The sequence below is a fragment of the Mustelus asterias genome, chromosome 22 (assembly GCF_964213995.1).
Source record: "Mustelus asterias chromosome 22, sMusAst1.hap1.1, whole genome shotgun sequence".
Classification (NCBI taxonomy): Eukaryota; Metazoa; Chordata; class Chondrichthyes; order Carcharhiniformes; family Triakidae; genus Mustelus; species Mustelus asterias.
This window is the reverse complement of record NC_135822.1, coordinates 23301569-23319240: the sequence shown is the minus strand read 5'-3', so window position 1 is coordinate 23319240 and position 17672 is coordinate 23301569. Positions and strand designations below refer to the sequence as shown.

The window sequence follows — 17672 nt, the reverse complement described above, 5'->3', positions numbered from 1 at the left end:
GGCCTCAAACACTTAATTTCAATTCCCTGCTATGATTTTGGAATGATTGTTGTTCTCCAAGTGTCCCCTTAAGTGCTATGGTTGACTCAGCATCACTGGTTACTTCTGACGTATTCAGTCTTCTAATAACCTTTCATATGGAAAGAAAATCCTTTGTAACCTCCCATTTAAGCTTCTGGTACCAATCCTGAATTTATGCTGCTTACCATTTGGGTGGAAATAATCTGTCAAAACCTTTTCAGAATTTTTAACAGCCACCGCTCGCTCTTGCTCTCTCTCTCTCCCCCTCCCCACTCTCCAACCCCCAAACCATTTGTTGCTCCCATGATAAAGTCAAGGGCCAAAGAACAATTGCTTCCATCAACTGCAACTAGATAGATGACTTGAGCCGGTTGAGAATTTTCCCCTGATTCCCACTGACTTCAATTTTAACTAGTACTCCTTGATGCTACACTCAATCAGATGTTGCTTTGATGTCAAGGCTCAGATGGCGGCACGGTAGCGCAGTGGTTAGCACTGCTGCTTCACAGCTCCAGGGTCCCGGGTTCGATTCCCGGCTCGGGTCACTGTCTGTGTGGAGTTTGCACATTCTCCTCGTGTCTGCGTGGGTTTCCTCCGGGTTTCCTCCCACAGTCCAAAGATGTGCGGGTTAGGTTGATTGGCCAGGTTAAAAATTGCCCCTTAGAATCCTGAGATGTGCAGGTTAGAGGGATTAGCGGGTAAAATATGTGGGGGTAGAGCCTGGGTGGGATTGTGGTCGGTGCAGACTCGATGGGCCGAATGGCCTCCTTCTGCACTGTAGGGTTTCTATGATTCTATGATGCTCCCATCTTGCCTCTGGAATTCAACTCCTTGGTTTGGAACAAGCCTGCAATGAGCTCTTGATTGATGGGCCCTGGTGGAACCCAAACTGAGCATTGGTGAGCAGGTTATTGGTGAATGTTCTGCATGGTAGCGCTGTTGACTGCACCTTGACTCACTTCGCTGATTGTTGAGAGTAGCCAGATTGGATTTCTCCTGCTTTTTGCAGCCAGGACATAACCTGGGCAGGAGTAGATGCAGATAATACAACAGCTTGACTGGAAGTGCGACTGGTTTTGGAGCAAATGTCTTTGCTAATTTGCCAGGAGTTCTCAGGGCCCAGACCCTTTCTATCCAGTATGCTCGGCCATTTCGATATCATGTGAGATTAATTGCATGAGCTGAAGACTGGCACCTGTGTTTGTGGGAATCTCCGGCTGAGGTCGGTCGTTCATCCACTTGGCATTTCTGACTGAAGATCAGTGCAAATTGCAAATACTTCGGTCTTCTATACTCGTGCTTGGTTCTGCCATCATTGAGGATGGGTGTATTACTGGAGCCATCTCCTCCTGTTAGTTGTTTAATTGTCCACCATGATTCAGGCCTGGATATGGCAGGACTACAGAACTTTGATCAGACCTATTGGTTGTGGGACTATTTTAGCTGTCTATAGCACACTTCCTGTTGTTTAGCATGCAGTGCTGTGCGATAGCTGCACCAGGTTGGCACCTCGTTTTGGGTGTGCCTAATGCTGTTCATGGCATGTTTTTCCAAATTATTGAACAAAGATTGGTTCCCTGATTTGATGGTAGTAGAGTGAGAGAGATATGTTGGACTCTGAGTTTACAGATCCTGGTGGAATGTAATTATGTTGCTGGCCAACAGCACCTTATGGCTGCCCAGTTTTGAGTTGCTAATTCTGAATCTATCAGATTTAATATGGTGGTCGTGCCACACAACATGATGGAGGGTGTCCTCTGAGAGGATGGGACTTAATTTTCACATGATCTTTGCACTGGTGTCTCCTACAAGAACTGTGCACTTATCACTCCTATCTACGCAATGAACAGTTGCATCTGTGACGATTTGGTTAGGAAAAGGTACAAGCAGGCTTTTCCCTCTTGAGTTTTCTCACCACCTTTCTGCAGGGCCCGGCTGGCAGCTATGTCCTTCTGAACATCTCTGTCAGTCGTGGTACTACCCAACCACTCGTTGCAATAGGCATCAAAGTCCACCCTTCAGAGTACACGGTGTACCCAATACTCCGTGCTTCTTCCAAGTGCTGTTTAACATGACAGATTACTGATTCATCAGCTGAGGGAGGTAGGTGGTAAGCAGTTGGTTTCCTTGTCCATATTTGACCTGATATTATGAGAAGTCATGGGGGTCAAATGTTGAGCGCTCCCAGGGCTGCCACCTCATGTGGAACATAGCCAGGGATGGTGTGGAGGAGTCTAGGACATGGACTGTAAGGTATGATTTGGTGAGTATGGCTCTCAGGCTTTTGCTTAACTAGCTTTTGGCACAGCTCTCAATTAAGACACAAGTCACTTCCAAGTGGTTGAACAAAATCTTTCCATCCTTCCACCCGCCCACCAAGTTCTCTAGTTTAAGCACCCACAACATCCCCATCTCTGTTCTGTATTGGGACACTGACTTCAATCTGATTCTAGGCATCTGTGTTGCTGTGCATTCCATTTTGACCCACTGTGGTTTTATCAATAGTGTGGTTTGTGGATTCCATGATGAATTTGAAGCATATGCACCTGGCTGATCAAAAAGAAACTTGCTCCCGCCACGATATGAACCCAGAAGTCTTTGAAAATACTTCAGAAAATTTGTTGCCATGGTTTTTCATTTTCCTGCAAACCGGTCAGAGACTGGGAATTCTGCAGGAAGTAACTCACCTAACTCTCCAAAGCTTTTCCACCATCCGCAAGGCGTAAGTCAGGAGTGTGATGGAATATTCTCCTTGTCTGGATAAGTGCAGTTCCAACAACACTCGAGCTTGATACCATCCAGGATAAAGCAGCCCACCTGATTGTCACCCCATCCACCACCTTCTTACACTCATTCCTTCCACTACTGATGAACAGTGGCAGCAATGAGTACCATCTATAAGATGCAATGCAGCGACTCACCAAGTCTTCCCTGACTGCACCTTCCAAACCTGTGACCTCTACCACCTAGAAGGAAAAGGGCAGCAGATACATGGAAACACTGCCATCTGCAAATTCTCTCCAAGTCACTCGCCATCCTGACATTGCACTATGTTGCTGTTCCTTCACTTATTTATTGCCCATCTCGTTAAATTTTTAAAAAGTTGTTTGTGGATGGAGAAACTAACTGGTATGGGCATATTGGGGATGGCAAAACAGAGCAAGCTTTAACCTCAGCTTTAATTTAATTTGGAATTTGATTGCAGTTACAACGTGTAAATAAAAAGTAGGGAAGTGAAAGTCCCAGAAAGCACTCTGGACAGGGAACACTCTTTATTGAAGCAAAAACTCAGTTGAGTTGAAGATGTGGCTTCGTGGGATTGGATCTTTGGAAAATCTTTGGGGGAGGGCTGCAGTTTGGCCTACTTGCAGTGATTATGAAATTTACTTTGTTTTTTAAAAGTTCACATCCTCATTTTAAAATCCCTGCATGGCCTCACCCTTCACTACCTCACCTTCCATCCCTACATCCTTCCTGGGATATCCTCCAATTGTTGCCGCTTGAGCATCATTGGTGGCCAGGCCTTCAGCTACTAAGGCCCTAAGCTCTGGAATTCCCTCGTCAAACCTTTCTACCTCCTGTCCATGCTTCAAGACTGTCCTTTGACCAAACTTTTGATCATCTGCCCTGATCTAACGCAGCTTGGGGTGAAATGTTTGTTTGCAGCACCTGTGAAGTGTCATGGGCTGTTTCATTAAGTTAAAGGGACTGCATAAATGCAAGTTGCAGGCCTTCAAAATACTACTGAAACTCATTTATGTGAGCTGCTCCAATAAGGGCGGCACGGTGGCGCAGTGGTTAGCGCTGCTACCTCACAGCGCCAGGGACCCGGGTTCAATTCTGGCCTCGGGTCTCTCTGTGGGGAGTTTGCATGTTCTCCCCATGTCTGCGTGGGTTTCCTCCGGGTGCTCCGGTTTCCTCCCCCAATCCAAAGATGTGTGGGTTAGGTTGATTGGCCATGATAAATTGACCCTAGAGTCAGGGGGATTAGCAGGGTTAAATGCGTGGGGTTACGGGAATAGGGCCTGGGTGGGATTGTGGTCGGTGCAGACTCGCTGGGCTGAATGGCCGCCTCCTGCACTGTAGGGATTCTATGGGATCATGCATTAATGACTTAGATTTGGTACAGGGCACAATTTGGAAATTTATGGGTGACATGAAACTTGGGAGTGTGGTAAACAGTGATGATGGTAGTTATAGACTTCAAAGAGGACATAGGCTGGTTGAATGCGTTCATACTTGGCAGATTAAATTCAAAACAAAGAAGTGTGAAACTGATGTATTTTAGTTGGAAGAATGAGAAGACACAATACATTCTAACTAAATTTCAAAGGGGCCAAGTGTTTGCACACATTCTCAAATGTGGCAGGACTGGTTAACAAAGCTGTTAATAAACCATATGGGATTATGGGTTTTATAAATAGTCATTCAGAGTACAAAAGCCAGTAGGTTATGCCAAATCTACAAAAAGATTGTCCCTGGTATTGTGTCTAATTCTCAGCACCACACTTCCAGGAGGAACGTTTTGGATGAGATTTACTGGAATGTTTCCATAAATAGGGGACTGCAGCTACGCAGATGGACTAAAGAAACTGGGTTGGTTCCCCCTAGGAGCAGGAGATTTGATTGAGGTGTTTAAAATGGTGAGTTTAGATTGCTTCCTCTGGTTGAAGGGTCGATAACTTGATGACACAGATTTAAGGTGAAAGCTTGATTGCATCACGACTGGTTTGGGTATGGAATGCACTGTCTGACGTAGTGAAAGCAGTTTGAATCGTAGCTTTCGGAAGAGAATCCGATGAATTGGAGAAAGATACTCCGGAATCTGGGGAAAGAATGGTGACGGGCTAACTGCGTAGTTCTTTGAAAGATGCAGTGCAGACTTGATGGGCTGAGTGTCCTCCTGTATTGCACTATTCTCAAGATCCTATGCAGCACCAATCCTCCTATTAGCAAATGAATAATCAGACCCATCCTCCTGTTCTGGTTGTTTGCACCTGTTATGGAGTGGAATTGATTCTCTGATCATTTGTACTCAAATGAGTATAGAAAGCAGTTACAGTTAATGGGCCAGCTGTTCTCTCTCTGTTTCACATGTAGGCTATAATAGATTGTACGCAGACAAATCTTTCATTGCAAGTGCAGCAGTACATTTAGACCGGAAGCATCCAGTGAACTTCGCCTGGGATAGGTGGTGCCGATGTGAAGAGGAATATCCCCAAATTTCTTGTCTGAAGTTGAATTGAAAGCGTGTTTACACTTTCTCCAGTGTCAATGAGGCCAGCTTCAATCCCTGGCTTGTGTTGGGTTAGCCATCCCAATGAGGGGGTTGGTTACCACGTCGAAATTGGCCTCTTGAATTGGAGAGGGGAAATTTGGTATTCCCCCCCCCCCCCCCCCCCCCCCACTCCTGTCCAGATCACTCTGTAGTGACAGCCTAATGGAAAATGTGTGCAGCAGTCAGATGAGGGCAAGGTTAAGTTGTTCAATCAAGAAACCTAGGCTTCAGGGAAAGACTAGGTGCGCACAGTGTGTTCAGGCCCAGTAGAACCCACAAGAGAGGAGGGAAAAAAATGACACCGCAACAGAAGTATTAGGTTGAAGAAAACAGGGCTTTAAATAGCCTTTGAGTAATGATTCAAATGTGGTGAGAAACTGTTGTCCGCATGACAATAGATTCTGAGGCCATTTGTACATTGTGTGGTCAGGCTCCAAGTCTCAGATATTGCTATCATATTTGGTGTGAAAGCATTAATAACTGAACATCAATGATGAGCAAAGTTCTCCATTAAAATGGAGTCAATTTCAAGAGCCTTCATGAAGGGTGAGCAAGTGTCTTTCCCTGGGTGAGCATACTGAGGGAAAACATCCCGAGTGTTACCTTTGCAGAGTTGGCTGAACCAGCACGGACCAGGCTGTAATTTTTGTATGCTTGCCGAGCATACGCGTGACCTGCAGCGAAAAAAAGAGCATTTGGCTCTTAAAACCCAATCTTCCATGTTTCAGGTGGCCTTCTCTTCACTCGATGTCCATTCTCTCTAATCTCCTGTGTGTTTTCACGAGTGATGAACACAATGGAAAACAGTTTTGAGGAAGAGTCGTATTCGACTCTAACTCTATCTCCGTCCACAGAGGCGGCCAGAGCTGCTGAGCATTTTCTGTTTTTATTTCAGATCTCCGGCATCCACAGCATTTTGCTTTTATTTTACTAGATGAAACTTGGGTGCTTGGTGGCCAATACCAGCACGTGGTAAATTGTTCTTAAAGCATGCGCTGTGCTAAACGTTGCGTGAATGCCTGGTGAGGATTTCGGAAAAATTCTGCAGCAGTCAATCTATAAAGCAGGTCTCTGTCTCTACCTCCTGCTGCACACGCTCGGGTCTTGGTCAACATTGTGTTGCACCCGAGTTTCAGGAGGCGGGGGCATGTTGGTGGAGGGAAAGATGTTTTTGCAACCTTGAGCCAACCTTGCTTCCCAGACTGATCCACGAATCCGTGCTTTAAATGCACAGCCAGTGCTTAATCATTATATTTGGATGTCTCCCTAACCTTTTCCTCCTCTGCATTTCCATTAATAAAATGAGCATTTATTGAAGGACAGAAATGTGTCGGTGCCTGAAACGTTAGACCTCTGACGTGACCTTTTTTGCCTGAGGACACCAGAGAGCAAGTTGTCTATAATTTGGTGTGCTCGAGATGGCAACCGAGAATTAATCATCCGATATTCCAGTGAGAGAGAATGGAGCAGTGATGTGTCTTGACGTTCTGTGCTGAGACCAGGTAGGTGTTTACGAGGTGGATGTAAACAGGTGGGAAATTGTGGGGATGAAAGCTGAATGAATTTAGACTGGTTTATTCGTATAACCTTCAGAACGTTGATGTAAAAAGTCTACAGTGACTTGTATATTTAAAATAAATCTTCCTGTGCTCAGCAGAATGTTTTGGCGGTTTCATTCTGACCATATTCTGAGTTGGTGTCTGTTTTTGATTTGCTCTGCGTTAACATTTCCAGACATGGCTAAATTTCTGACTCTCACATTTCTGCCTCGTCCTTTGGTTAATAGTTAACTTCACCTGGACTAGGACCCAGGATAAGGAATGAGGTAAGATCTTGAGGATGTGAAAGTCCACTACTATAAATGCAGCCACTGCTTGACACTGTCCTTTCAGCACTAACACTCAGGTTTCAGTGCAACCTTGCTTCAAATTGCCAAACTGCGTAGTTCACAATATATATTTTGATTTTTATCTTCTCGATTCCGCCCTGCCCAGTTACTCCAGAAGGGCTTACCTACGACTTCAGTGCGATGCTTGCTGTTTGATCAACTACATATCATTTTCCTGTTGTTACTGACCTATCCCAATACAAACCCTTCACACTGTGCTCATTCAGACTTTTGACTTGACGCTTCCTCCCTTGCCTCTCCCCTCTCGCACCGCCTGTAGCCAGGCCAGATTTCTGCCATGACTGCCTGCCCGTCTGTACCTGACCCAGTGTCGTTCTTCACAAGCCTCTGAACAATAACTATCGATAGGTTGTTAAGTTGGGGATGAAAGACAAATCAGCCTGACCAGACATAGTCTAATCTGCAAGTTTAAAAATATAACAGTGGTGGAAATGATGTGCGAGAACCTGGTCTATTTCCTCTCCAACTCCAACCCCACCCTCCCCCTCCCAAAACAAAACGTGCAAGGATGCAGAGGCCAATTGTGATATTTTTGTGTATTTTAATCAGTTAACCCAACATGGACCATGAATCAAACCTTGGCCCTCACTATTGCAGTTCAGATACACACTGCCTTAACAAGCCTTCTCCCCTCTAACCAATGCCGTGCACTGATGCTAACTGAGGTAATAAGTAGACAATGACTTCCAACTATCTGACTGGAAATGATTGTGTGCCAGGTAGCGTATTCTGCATCTTTGGCTGATCGTCAAGTCTTCCAGATGAGGCTGAATTTGAGAACAGGGATATAGCTATTGGTGTGAACTTGCCCCCTAACCCTTCAGCATGTGCCTATTTGGTCTGTTAGCTCAGTTGGCTGGACAGCTGGTTAGTGATGCAGAGCGATGCCAACAGCACCGGCGGGGGGTGGGGTTCAGCTCCTGTACCGGCAGAGGTTATTCATGAAGGCCCGCCTTCTCAACCTTGCTTGAGGCCTGGTGATCCTCTGGTTAAAGCACCACCAGTCTGCTCTCCTCTTCTCCCCCCCCCCCCCCCCAAATCAAGGGGGAGGGCAGCTTATGGTCATCTGGGACTATGGTGACTTCTGAAGCTCTGAAAGGTAATGTTATTTTACATTATCTCCATCTGGGAGCTGACAGTTGCTAAGCCTCTCATTTCATCTGAGTGCAGAGGTCAGAATCCAGAATTCTCATTATTTCAGAGAAAATTGCAGCAAATTAAAATGCATGAAGGTTTAATAGCAAATCTGATACCATTTAGTTCCAGTGTTGTAAGGAATTTAAAAGCTAATTACTGAACAAGATAACCACAAACAATTTAACTAATCATTTCTGTAAAGAAAAACTGAATCTGTCGGATTTCTGCATTTGAAGGATCAACCAGACCAAAGCAATTTGCTTATCTCTACTGGGATCTGATGGGTACACGTTCTGTGGCAGCTAAAGCACAGAAGCGAATTAGAATTAAATCCAACATGTTTTAATGTCTAATTGATTGGCAGAGCTGCGGTTTGGTTTTTGCTGATCCAGATCAATTTTAGCTGCCCCTCATTTCATCAACTTGAATTTGTGTCCAAAATGAAACTGCCCCAACATTGCTTTTGAGTGATATTGGAGCATGTCCTTGCTCACCTGGAGGTATCACACAGGTAATCCAAAGCAGCACAAGACAGTCCTTGCTCCTGGTGTTCGTGGGCCAGTGTTTCCTGTCTCTAAATGATTGGGCCATTAGTTCAGACTTGTCAGAATTCCCCGAGTTCAGCAATCGTGTGTTAGAGCTTATTTTGCATGAATTCAGTGTGACCCTTCCAAGTTTTGCTCTCAAAATTCCTTTTATATTTATGATTAAGGTGGACCGCCAATTTTATCTTAATGGCCACCTTTCCAAATGTGGGCAGCACAGTGGTTTTAGCACTGCTCCCTCACAGCGCCAGGGACCCAGTTTCAATTCTGACTTGGGTCACTGTCTGTGCAGAGTCTGCACGTTCTCCCTGTACCTGCGTGGGTTTCCTCCAGGTGCTCCGGTTCCTCCCACAGTCCGAAAGACATGTTGGTTAGGTGCGTTGGCCATGCTAAATTCTCCCTTAGTGTGTACCCGAACAGGCGCCTGAGTGTGGCGACTAGGGGATTTTCACAGTAACTTCATTGTAGTGTTAATGTAAACTGCCTTGTGACACCAATAAACAAACTTTAAAACAGACTCTCATTTTGTAGGATTGCTCATAAGGAATTTCTTGTAATTAAAATTCCCCAACGATAACGGAGCAGCCAGTGACAAATGTGATTACTTGACCGCCCTAACGTAATGTTAAAAACTTAACAGCGGTTTGCGTTATAAAACATTTGGGAAGTTTAAATTTATCTTTGGTTTCGGTGTGCAACTGAGAAGAAATGTCAGTCATCGACTGACTCCTCCAGTGATTAGACAGAGCAGATTTCAGTAAGATGCGACGAGTTATTTTGACATGAGTAGTGTTTGTCTCTTTCAGCTAAACTTTGAGGTTGCCATCTTTCACAGCATACTGTGTTAGTGAGCTGATCACCAATGTGTCCCATATTAAAACCTGACCTTACTAATTCGGGTCTGCAAGCTATTTAAAACAGTTAAAATGCTTAGTTTCTTCCCATGTGGTTGCATGCTCTCCTTTACTTGCAGCATTCTTATTGTCATGGAGCCATAGAGGTCTACAGTACAGAAAAGGGCCCTTCAGCCCATCGCATTGGTGTCTGGTTTTTGCAAACGATTAAAGTTTGGGGGGCACAATGGTTAGCACTGCTGCCTCAGTACCAGGGACCCAGGTTTAATTCTCAGCTTGGGTCACTTTGTGCGGAGTCTGCACGTTCTCCCCGTGTCTGCATGGGTTTCCTCCGGGTGCTCTGGTTTCCTCCCACAGTGCAAAAGACCAGCTGTTTGGGCGCATTGGCCATGCCAAATTCGCCCTCTGTGTACCTGAACTGATATCAGTGTGTGGCGACTAGGGGATTTTCACAGTAACTTCATTGCAGTGTTAATGTAAGCCTACTTGTGACACTAATAAATAAACTTTAAGCTTAAAACCCTAGTACTTAAGTTTTTTTGGATAGAAAGTTTAGTTCAATGGCAGGTGTCCAGGGTATGTGATGGTTGATAGGATATTCCCTCAGCCAGGTAACCTTCATTTGGAGGATGTTAGAGGAGAAATGAAATCGCAATACTTATTTACAAACTGAAGCCACTTCCTAGTGATCCGAGCTATGTGGGGGAGAAATCTAGTCTGTAATTTTGTGACCATGTGACTGACCTTTTAGCTTGATACCAAATGGAACGCGTTCATCTAAGTATTCGTTGATGCGCTTCTGTATTACTAAGTACCAGTGATAATTTATCTTGCTGGGTTTCATAAAACCCTGTCCACAGCAATAATCAAACCTTCAAGCCGTCCATGCCATAACCCATCTCTGAGTGCAGCGTTCCAGGCTGTGTTTATTATTGTTTGTAATGACCAATTTTGAGTGTCGTAGCCTGAAAACTGAGGCAGAAGTCTTGGTTCTACAAAAGGTTGCTTTTAGTTTAATTGGGATTGAATTTTCTTTCTATGTTTAAAACCTTGAGATTTGGAAGCAGTTTTTCCATCGGGAGTTGTGGAGAAAATATATTTTTTAAAAAACCTCTCCTCTGCTTAAACCTTAAACATAGTGGTAGATGATTACAATGAGAAAGTGTAATTCATCCCTGTTGCAGCTTCTGGGCCAAGGCACTCCATTAGTGTTGGTACCAATAAGTTCCCCGTGCCATACACTGTGCAGGTTTGTGACTTTATCCTCGAGACTCTTGAACAAAACCGTTTATTACTTTTGTGAGAGGTTCCTGCATGAAATCAGTTCTGTCGCTACCGTGGGGTCAAAATCCTGGAACTCCCTTCTTAACAGCACTGAGTGTATCAAACCACATTGACTGCAGCGGTTCAAGATGGCTCACCCCGCCATCGTCTTGTGGGCATGGGTAATAAATGCTGGCCAGCCAGCAATGCCTACATTTTGTGAACAGAACGTTATATATTTTGTACGCTTGAAGCGATCAAGCAAATCCAAGCCATCTGGTAGGAATTTCTGCCCCTTTATTTGGCCCAGAGCTGTGATTTGAAGATGTGAATGGATGAGATTAGCTTGATTTTGTCTTGCATACAAGCTTTGGTTATGGCAAATGCAGATCCTCTTAAATCTTTTTCAAGGGATCGGAGTGTTGCTGGCTAAGTACTTATCACCTTCAAAGGTGGTAGTCGGCCGCCATCTTGAAGTGCTGCAGCCCACGTGTTGTGGGTACACTCAGTGCTGGTAGTAAGGGAGTTCCAGGATTTTGACCCAGCAACAGTGAAGGAATGGAGCTATTGTTCCAAGTCGGGACAGTGTGGGGCTTGGAGGGAAACTTGCAGCTGGGATGCTGCCCTTGTCCTTGGTCATGAGTTTGGAAAATGCTGCCAAAGGAGTTTTTTTAGTGAATTACAGCAGTGCATCTTATAGATTGGACACACTGCTATCTATCACTGTGCATGGGTTGGTGGAGGGGGTGCCAAACAAGCAGGCTACTTTGTCCTGGATGGTGTCGAGCTTTTTGAATGTTGTTGGAGCTGCACTCATTCATGCAAGTGGAAGTTTATAGTTAATATCATGTGTACATTAAGTTCCTTGACCTCAGTGCAGATATACACAGAATGGAATTCTCCACATGTTGGACAGAAACAAGCGGATAAAATCTCGACCGGAGCGTTTCCAGACCTGCAAAGACCAGTTTGATCTAATAGTGACCTGTGAGGAGCGTGTATACGATCAGGTTCTTGAAGGTAAAAAGGTCGTCCCTTGTGTTCGCCAACCCTTTGACGTAGCTGCTTGTGAAAAGTGGTTTGCTGATGCCCCATGTTATGATTTCCCAGATCTGAACTCGAGGGAACAGGAGACATTCCAGTCAGTGCATGTCATAAACGTGGACATTCAGGATAATCATGAAGAAGCCACAATCGGAGCTTTCCTCATTTGTGAACTGTGCCAATGTGTAAGTGTTTGCACCTTTTGTGTATTGGGAGAACTGGGAAAGCTTATGAAACAATGCGCCGCACTGAATAACACCCCACAATGCATCCAAATGGGATCTACTGTTACCCAGACAAATGTTTACAGGTGAATGTATCGGTTTTCTGAACGCTACCACACTTTGTTCAAGTTGCAGTGCAGATTGTGTAAGAATTTTGCGTAGTTACTGTCACCCAATGGAGTTGTGAATGTGGAACATGCTTTGCAACTCACTGCTTTCTGCGTGCTACAGGAGACTACCGTGGCTGGAGTGGGGAACAGTCTATAGAAATTAAGCAACTTTTGATTGAAAGACTGGCCAGTGTCAATTCTAATTACTATTCTTGAGTCGGTGCACCACATGAGGATTTTGTGTACAAGATTCCCATCCTGTTACAGCTGTGCCACTTCTGCAGTTGTATCCCTGGCAAGTTTGATTCCTGGGCGAAACAGTTGATATAGAGTTGGTGCTAAAATATTGAAGTGACTCCGTGTATACCATTTTTTCTAAAATACCAATTCCTTTGTGAAGTTTTGTCTCTCCTTTCATTGCCCAGCCTATGCAGCTTTTACTGTGTTGCAGGAAATGGGTTTGGATGGATTCTATACAGCAACATTTAACATAAGGTTATAAATGGTTTGATTTATAATCAGAGTGTGGAGATGTTGAGCCCAAAAGCCCCAAAATCTCAGAAGCCGGACAAGTGGTGGAGTCTAATGCTGAATTTTGTGGAACTGTGGATGAGAGTCTAAACATGGAGCAAGATTCATTGAGTAGAAAGTATCCAGTCTCCAAATGGCGTCCATGTTGCGGAATAATACCCAGGAAAGAACTGTTCTTGAGCTTAATCCACGCAGAGGACAGTCGTGATGACATTTTACATCTCTGCTAAGCATTACCCTCCGTCCCCAGCTGCGTTCATTCCCTGCTCACCTTGCAATAGTGCACAAGATGTGGCTCGATTTGCTCGGAGTGGTTTTAGACAAACTCCTGCACTGTCAATTGGAAATCTAGACACTTCCTGAAGGGAAAAAATGTTGCTCAGTTGTAGGGCATCTTAGAATTCACTTCCTGCTGGGTGTCATTGAGCAAGATGTATTCAGCAAATCCATTGCAGATTGGAACTCAATATTGCAATAAAAACAGGAGAAAAGGAAGGAGACTTGGTCATTTGTTTCTTTGAGCCTGCTCCACCATTCCATGCGATCATGGCTGATCTACCTCAATTGCACCTCCCCACACTATCCTCTTATCACCTTGGTACCCCAAAATTGTAGCAATCTCTGTCCGGAATATATTCAACAACTGAGCATCCACAGCTCCCTCGGATAGGGAATTCCAAAGTTCTACACCTTCTGCGTGAAGAGGTTTCTCCTCATCTCTGTCCTAAATGGCTGACCCCGTTCTGTGACTAACTCCTAGTTCTAGACTTGCTAGTCAGTCAGTCAGGGGAAACATCCATGCAGTATCTACCCTACCCATCATGTTTCAATGAGATCACCTCTCATTCTCCTAAATTTCAGGCAATATAATGCAAGTGTATTCAGTCTGTCCTTAAGAGGATCATTCCGACAGTCTGAGTCTCCACTGCATTCATTCCAAGGCTAGCAATATCATCCTTTGGTAAGGAGATTAAAATGTACACAGTGCTTCAGTTGTGGCCTCACTAAGGTTCCTACAGAATTGCAGTAAGACTTCTTCACTCTTCAATCCATTTTTAATAAAGGCTAGCATAACATTTTCTTCCCTAATTGCTCACTGGACCTCTTTTTGTTAACTTTGATTCGTGTACGGGGACACCAAGGTGTCACCAACATTCCCAGTCATTCCATTCAAAATAAATTCTGCTTTTCCATTTTCCTTCCAAAGTACATTACACTTCTAGACATATTTCACTTGTCCTGTTCTTTGCCCGTTCAATTAACCTGTCTCCATTCCTTGACAGCCTCTTCCCACATCCTTCATACAAACTTGTGGGAAAATAAGTTGTATCATCAGCAAACTAGGATACAATACACTCAGACCTCTTGTAGATTGTGAATGGCTGACCTTTGCGGTACCCCCACTAGATAGAGCCTGCCACCCCACGAATGGCATGCTTATCCCATTTATTTTTTCTGTCTGTGAGTCAATCCCCAATTTGTGTTAATATTTTAGACCCAGTCCCCTGAGCCCTAATTTTGTGTAATAACTTCTTGTCTGATATCGGAGATCAAGTGCTTTTTGAAAATCCAATACTTTCCATCCACTGCAATATTAGGGTGGCACAGTGGTTAACACTGCTACCTCTGTGCTGGGACCCAGGTTCAATTCCTGGCTTGGGTCACTGTCTGTGTGGAATATGCACGTTCTCCCCGTGTCTGCGCGGGTTTCCTCCAGGTGCTCCGGTTTCCCCCCTCAGTCCGAAAGATGTGCTGGTTAGGTGCATTGGCCATGCTAAATTCTCCCTCAGTGTACCCAAACAGGTGTCGGAGTGTGGTGACTAGGGAATTTTCACAGTAACTTCATTACAGTCTTAATGTAAGCCTATTTGTGACACTAATAAATCAACTTAAAACTTAAACCACTGGTGTGCCCCTTTACCTATCCTGTTTGTTACAACCCTCAAAAACTCACTAGATTTGTCAAACACAGTCTCCCTTTCATAAATCTGTGTTGACGTGTCTAAATCATATGATTTTCTAAGAGCCCTCTTCCCATGTCCACAATAATCGATCCTAGCATTTTCCCTATTATTGATATTGGACTCCTATCGTCCCTGTTTTTTCTCTCTCCTTGAATGAAAAGGAAAACATTGCATTTATTTAGAACTTTTCAGGACCACCTTGCAGCCAGTGAAGTTCTTTTGAGCTGTTGTAATATTCTGGTGGTAATGTGGGAAATCCGGTGGCCAATTTGTGCAAATCACCATGGAAGAATGATCCCAGATAATCTGGTTTGTGTTGTTGATTGAGGGATACATGTTGGCCAGGGCACGAGATATACTTCCCCTGCTCTTCAAAATAGTGCCATCATAGAATCCCTACAGTGCAGAAGGAAGCCATTCGGCCCATCGAGCCTGCACCGACCACAATCCCACCCAGGCCCTATCCCCATAACCCCCCATATTTACCCTGCTAATCTGCATGACACTAGGGCCAATTTAGCATAGCCAATCAACCTAACCCACGCATCTTTGGACTGGGAGGAAACTGGAGCACCTGGAGGAAACCCACGCAGACATGGGGCGAATGTGCAAACTCCACACACTGACCCGAGCTGGGAATAGAACCCGGGTCCCTGGCGCTGTGAGGCAGCAGTGCTAACCACTGTGCCACCGTGCTGTCCCATAGTCTTTTTTGTACACCTGAGGGGGCAGATTGAGCCTCAGTGTTTCCTCTGAAAGACTGAATCTCCAGTAGTGCAGCATTCCCTCAGTACTCGGGTCATGGGGGTGCGACTCAAACCCCAAACTTTGTGCCTCAGGCGAGAGTGTGATCAATGGGGTTATGTTTTGCTGGAAGGGGAACTTCCCACCCCTCAGCATTGCTGACCCTGATCTTGCTGCCGGCTGTGCACCAGTACCACTGAGCCTATTGCCATGACATGCGACAGTGGCTGATACTGGAGGTGTGATTCTCCTTTACCACTGTGGGGAAGCACTTAGCCGTGGTATGTCCCCTTCTCATGGTAATGTTCTGAGAAGCCCTAACACACATGAATTGAACCTCCCCCTCTCTCCCCCCCCCCCCCCCCACCTTGCCTCTGGCACTAAGCTGCTGTAGCTCAGTGCTCCAGCAATTAAATAGTCCCCATTTAGAACATGGTGCTTTGATTTCATAGAATCCCGACAGTACAGAATGAGGCCATTGGGCCCTTTGAGTCTGCACCGACAACAATCCCTGCCAAGCCCTATCCCCATAACCCCATTGATTTACCCTGCTAATCCCCCTTACACAAGGGTCAATTAAGGGTCGTGAACGAAGCCCAGTCCATTAAGCAAAACCAGCCCCCCATCCATTGACTCTGTCTACACTGCCGCTGCCTCGGAAAAGCAGCCAGCATAATCAAGGGCCCCGGACATTCGTTCTTCCACCACCTTCGTCAGGAAAAAGATGCAAAAGTCTGAGCTCACGTACCAACCGACTCAAGAACAGCTTCTTCCCTGCTGCCATCAGACTTTTGAATGGACCTACCTTATATTAAGTTGACCCTTTCTCTACACCCTAGCTCTGACTGTAACACCACATTCTGCACCCTCTCCTTTCCTTCTCTGAAAGGTTTGTCTATATAGCGTGTATACTTTTCACTGTATACTAATACATGTGACAATAAATCAAATCAAATTTAGCATGGCCAACCAACCTAAACCACACATCTTTAATGTATGAATGATGCATTCTGAGGGCTAATATCTCAGTAGTATTAATTTTGACCTAGTAGTTTATAATCGTATATAGCACCGACTGTAGAGAGGTGGGATGAGGCTCAAAATCTGATAGTTTTTACCCAGACTGTGACGGATTCTTTTCCTGTCCATGAAACAAAAAAGAATCAAGTCACTGCTCTTCTGAAACTTGCAGGAATGAGCTTGTATTAGTGACCTTTTGCACTCTTAAAATGTTGCTGTATTGCCACAGTTTTATGTCCTAAATCTTTTATGAGATGGAGTGGAGAAAGGGGAGGAATCGTAGAATCCCTACAGTGCAGAAGGAGGCCATTCGGCCCATCGAGTCTGCACCGACCATAATCCCACCCAGGCCCCATCCTCATAACCCCATGCATTTACCCTAGCTACTCCCCTGACACTAAGGGACAATTTAGCATGGCCAATCCACCTAACCCACACATCTTTGGACTGTGGGAGCAAACTGGAGCACCCGGAGGAAACCCACACCGACATGGGGAGAACATGCAAACTCCACACAGTGACCCAAGCTGGGAATCGAACCTGGCGCTGAGAGGCAGCAGTGCTAACCACGGTGGCACTGGTCATCGCATCCGGCACTGAGTGGGAATTGCAGACGGAAAGGCAGGTTTTCTGATTAAAAGGGGAGGGGGTTGGTGTTGCTGCTGGAGGTTAGGCCAGGCCATTGATCTGCCTGAAGTTCTGCTCTGTGGCTTTGGGTCAGGAGCCCCATTCGGGAACAAGCGCCCTCTTGGATGGGAGCTGGCACTGGGGGCTGGCACTGGGGGCTGGCACTGAGGTGCTCCCTGTGATTGTGGTGGTGTGAGGGTGACACTGGGGAGAAAGCCAAGGCCTTCACCCCGAGCTGGCAAATCTGGAGGTGAAATTTAGAATTGTTGGAAAATAGGAATTAAGAGCAGAAATGGGCAAATTCAGCCTTTTCAGCCTGCTCTGCCATTCAAACAGACCATGGCTGATCTCTCCCTGGTCTCAAATCCACCTCCCCACCTGTCCCCCATATCCCTTTAACC

General features: G+C 45.3%; 1 protein-coding gene across 1 annotated transcript in view; it reads left to right on the top strand.

The window, feature by feature from the left end:
- The window catches only part of ssu72 (SSU72 homolog, RNA polymerase II CTD phosphatase), a 95607-nt gene extending 82191 nt beyond the window's left edge, over positions 1-13416 (top strand). The window contains exons 3-4 of the mRNA XM_078238921.1: positions 11888-12027; positions 12118-13416. Of these exons, the coding sequence (XP_078095047.1) occupies positions 11888-12027; positions 12118-12365 (388 nt within the window). The 3' untranslated portion in view covers positions 12366-13416. The remainder of the gene's footprint in view (positions 1-11887; positions 12028-12117) is intronic.
- The last annotated feature ends 4256 nt before the right edge of the window (positions 13417-17672 follow it).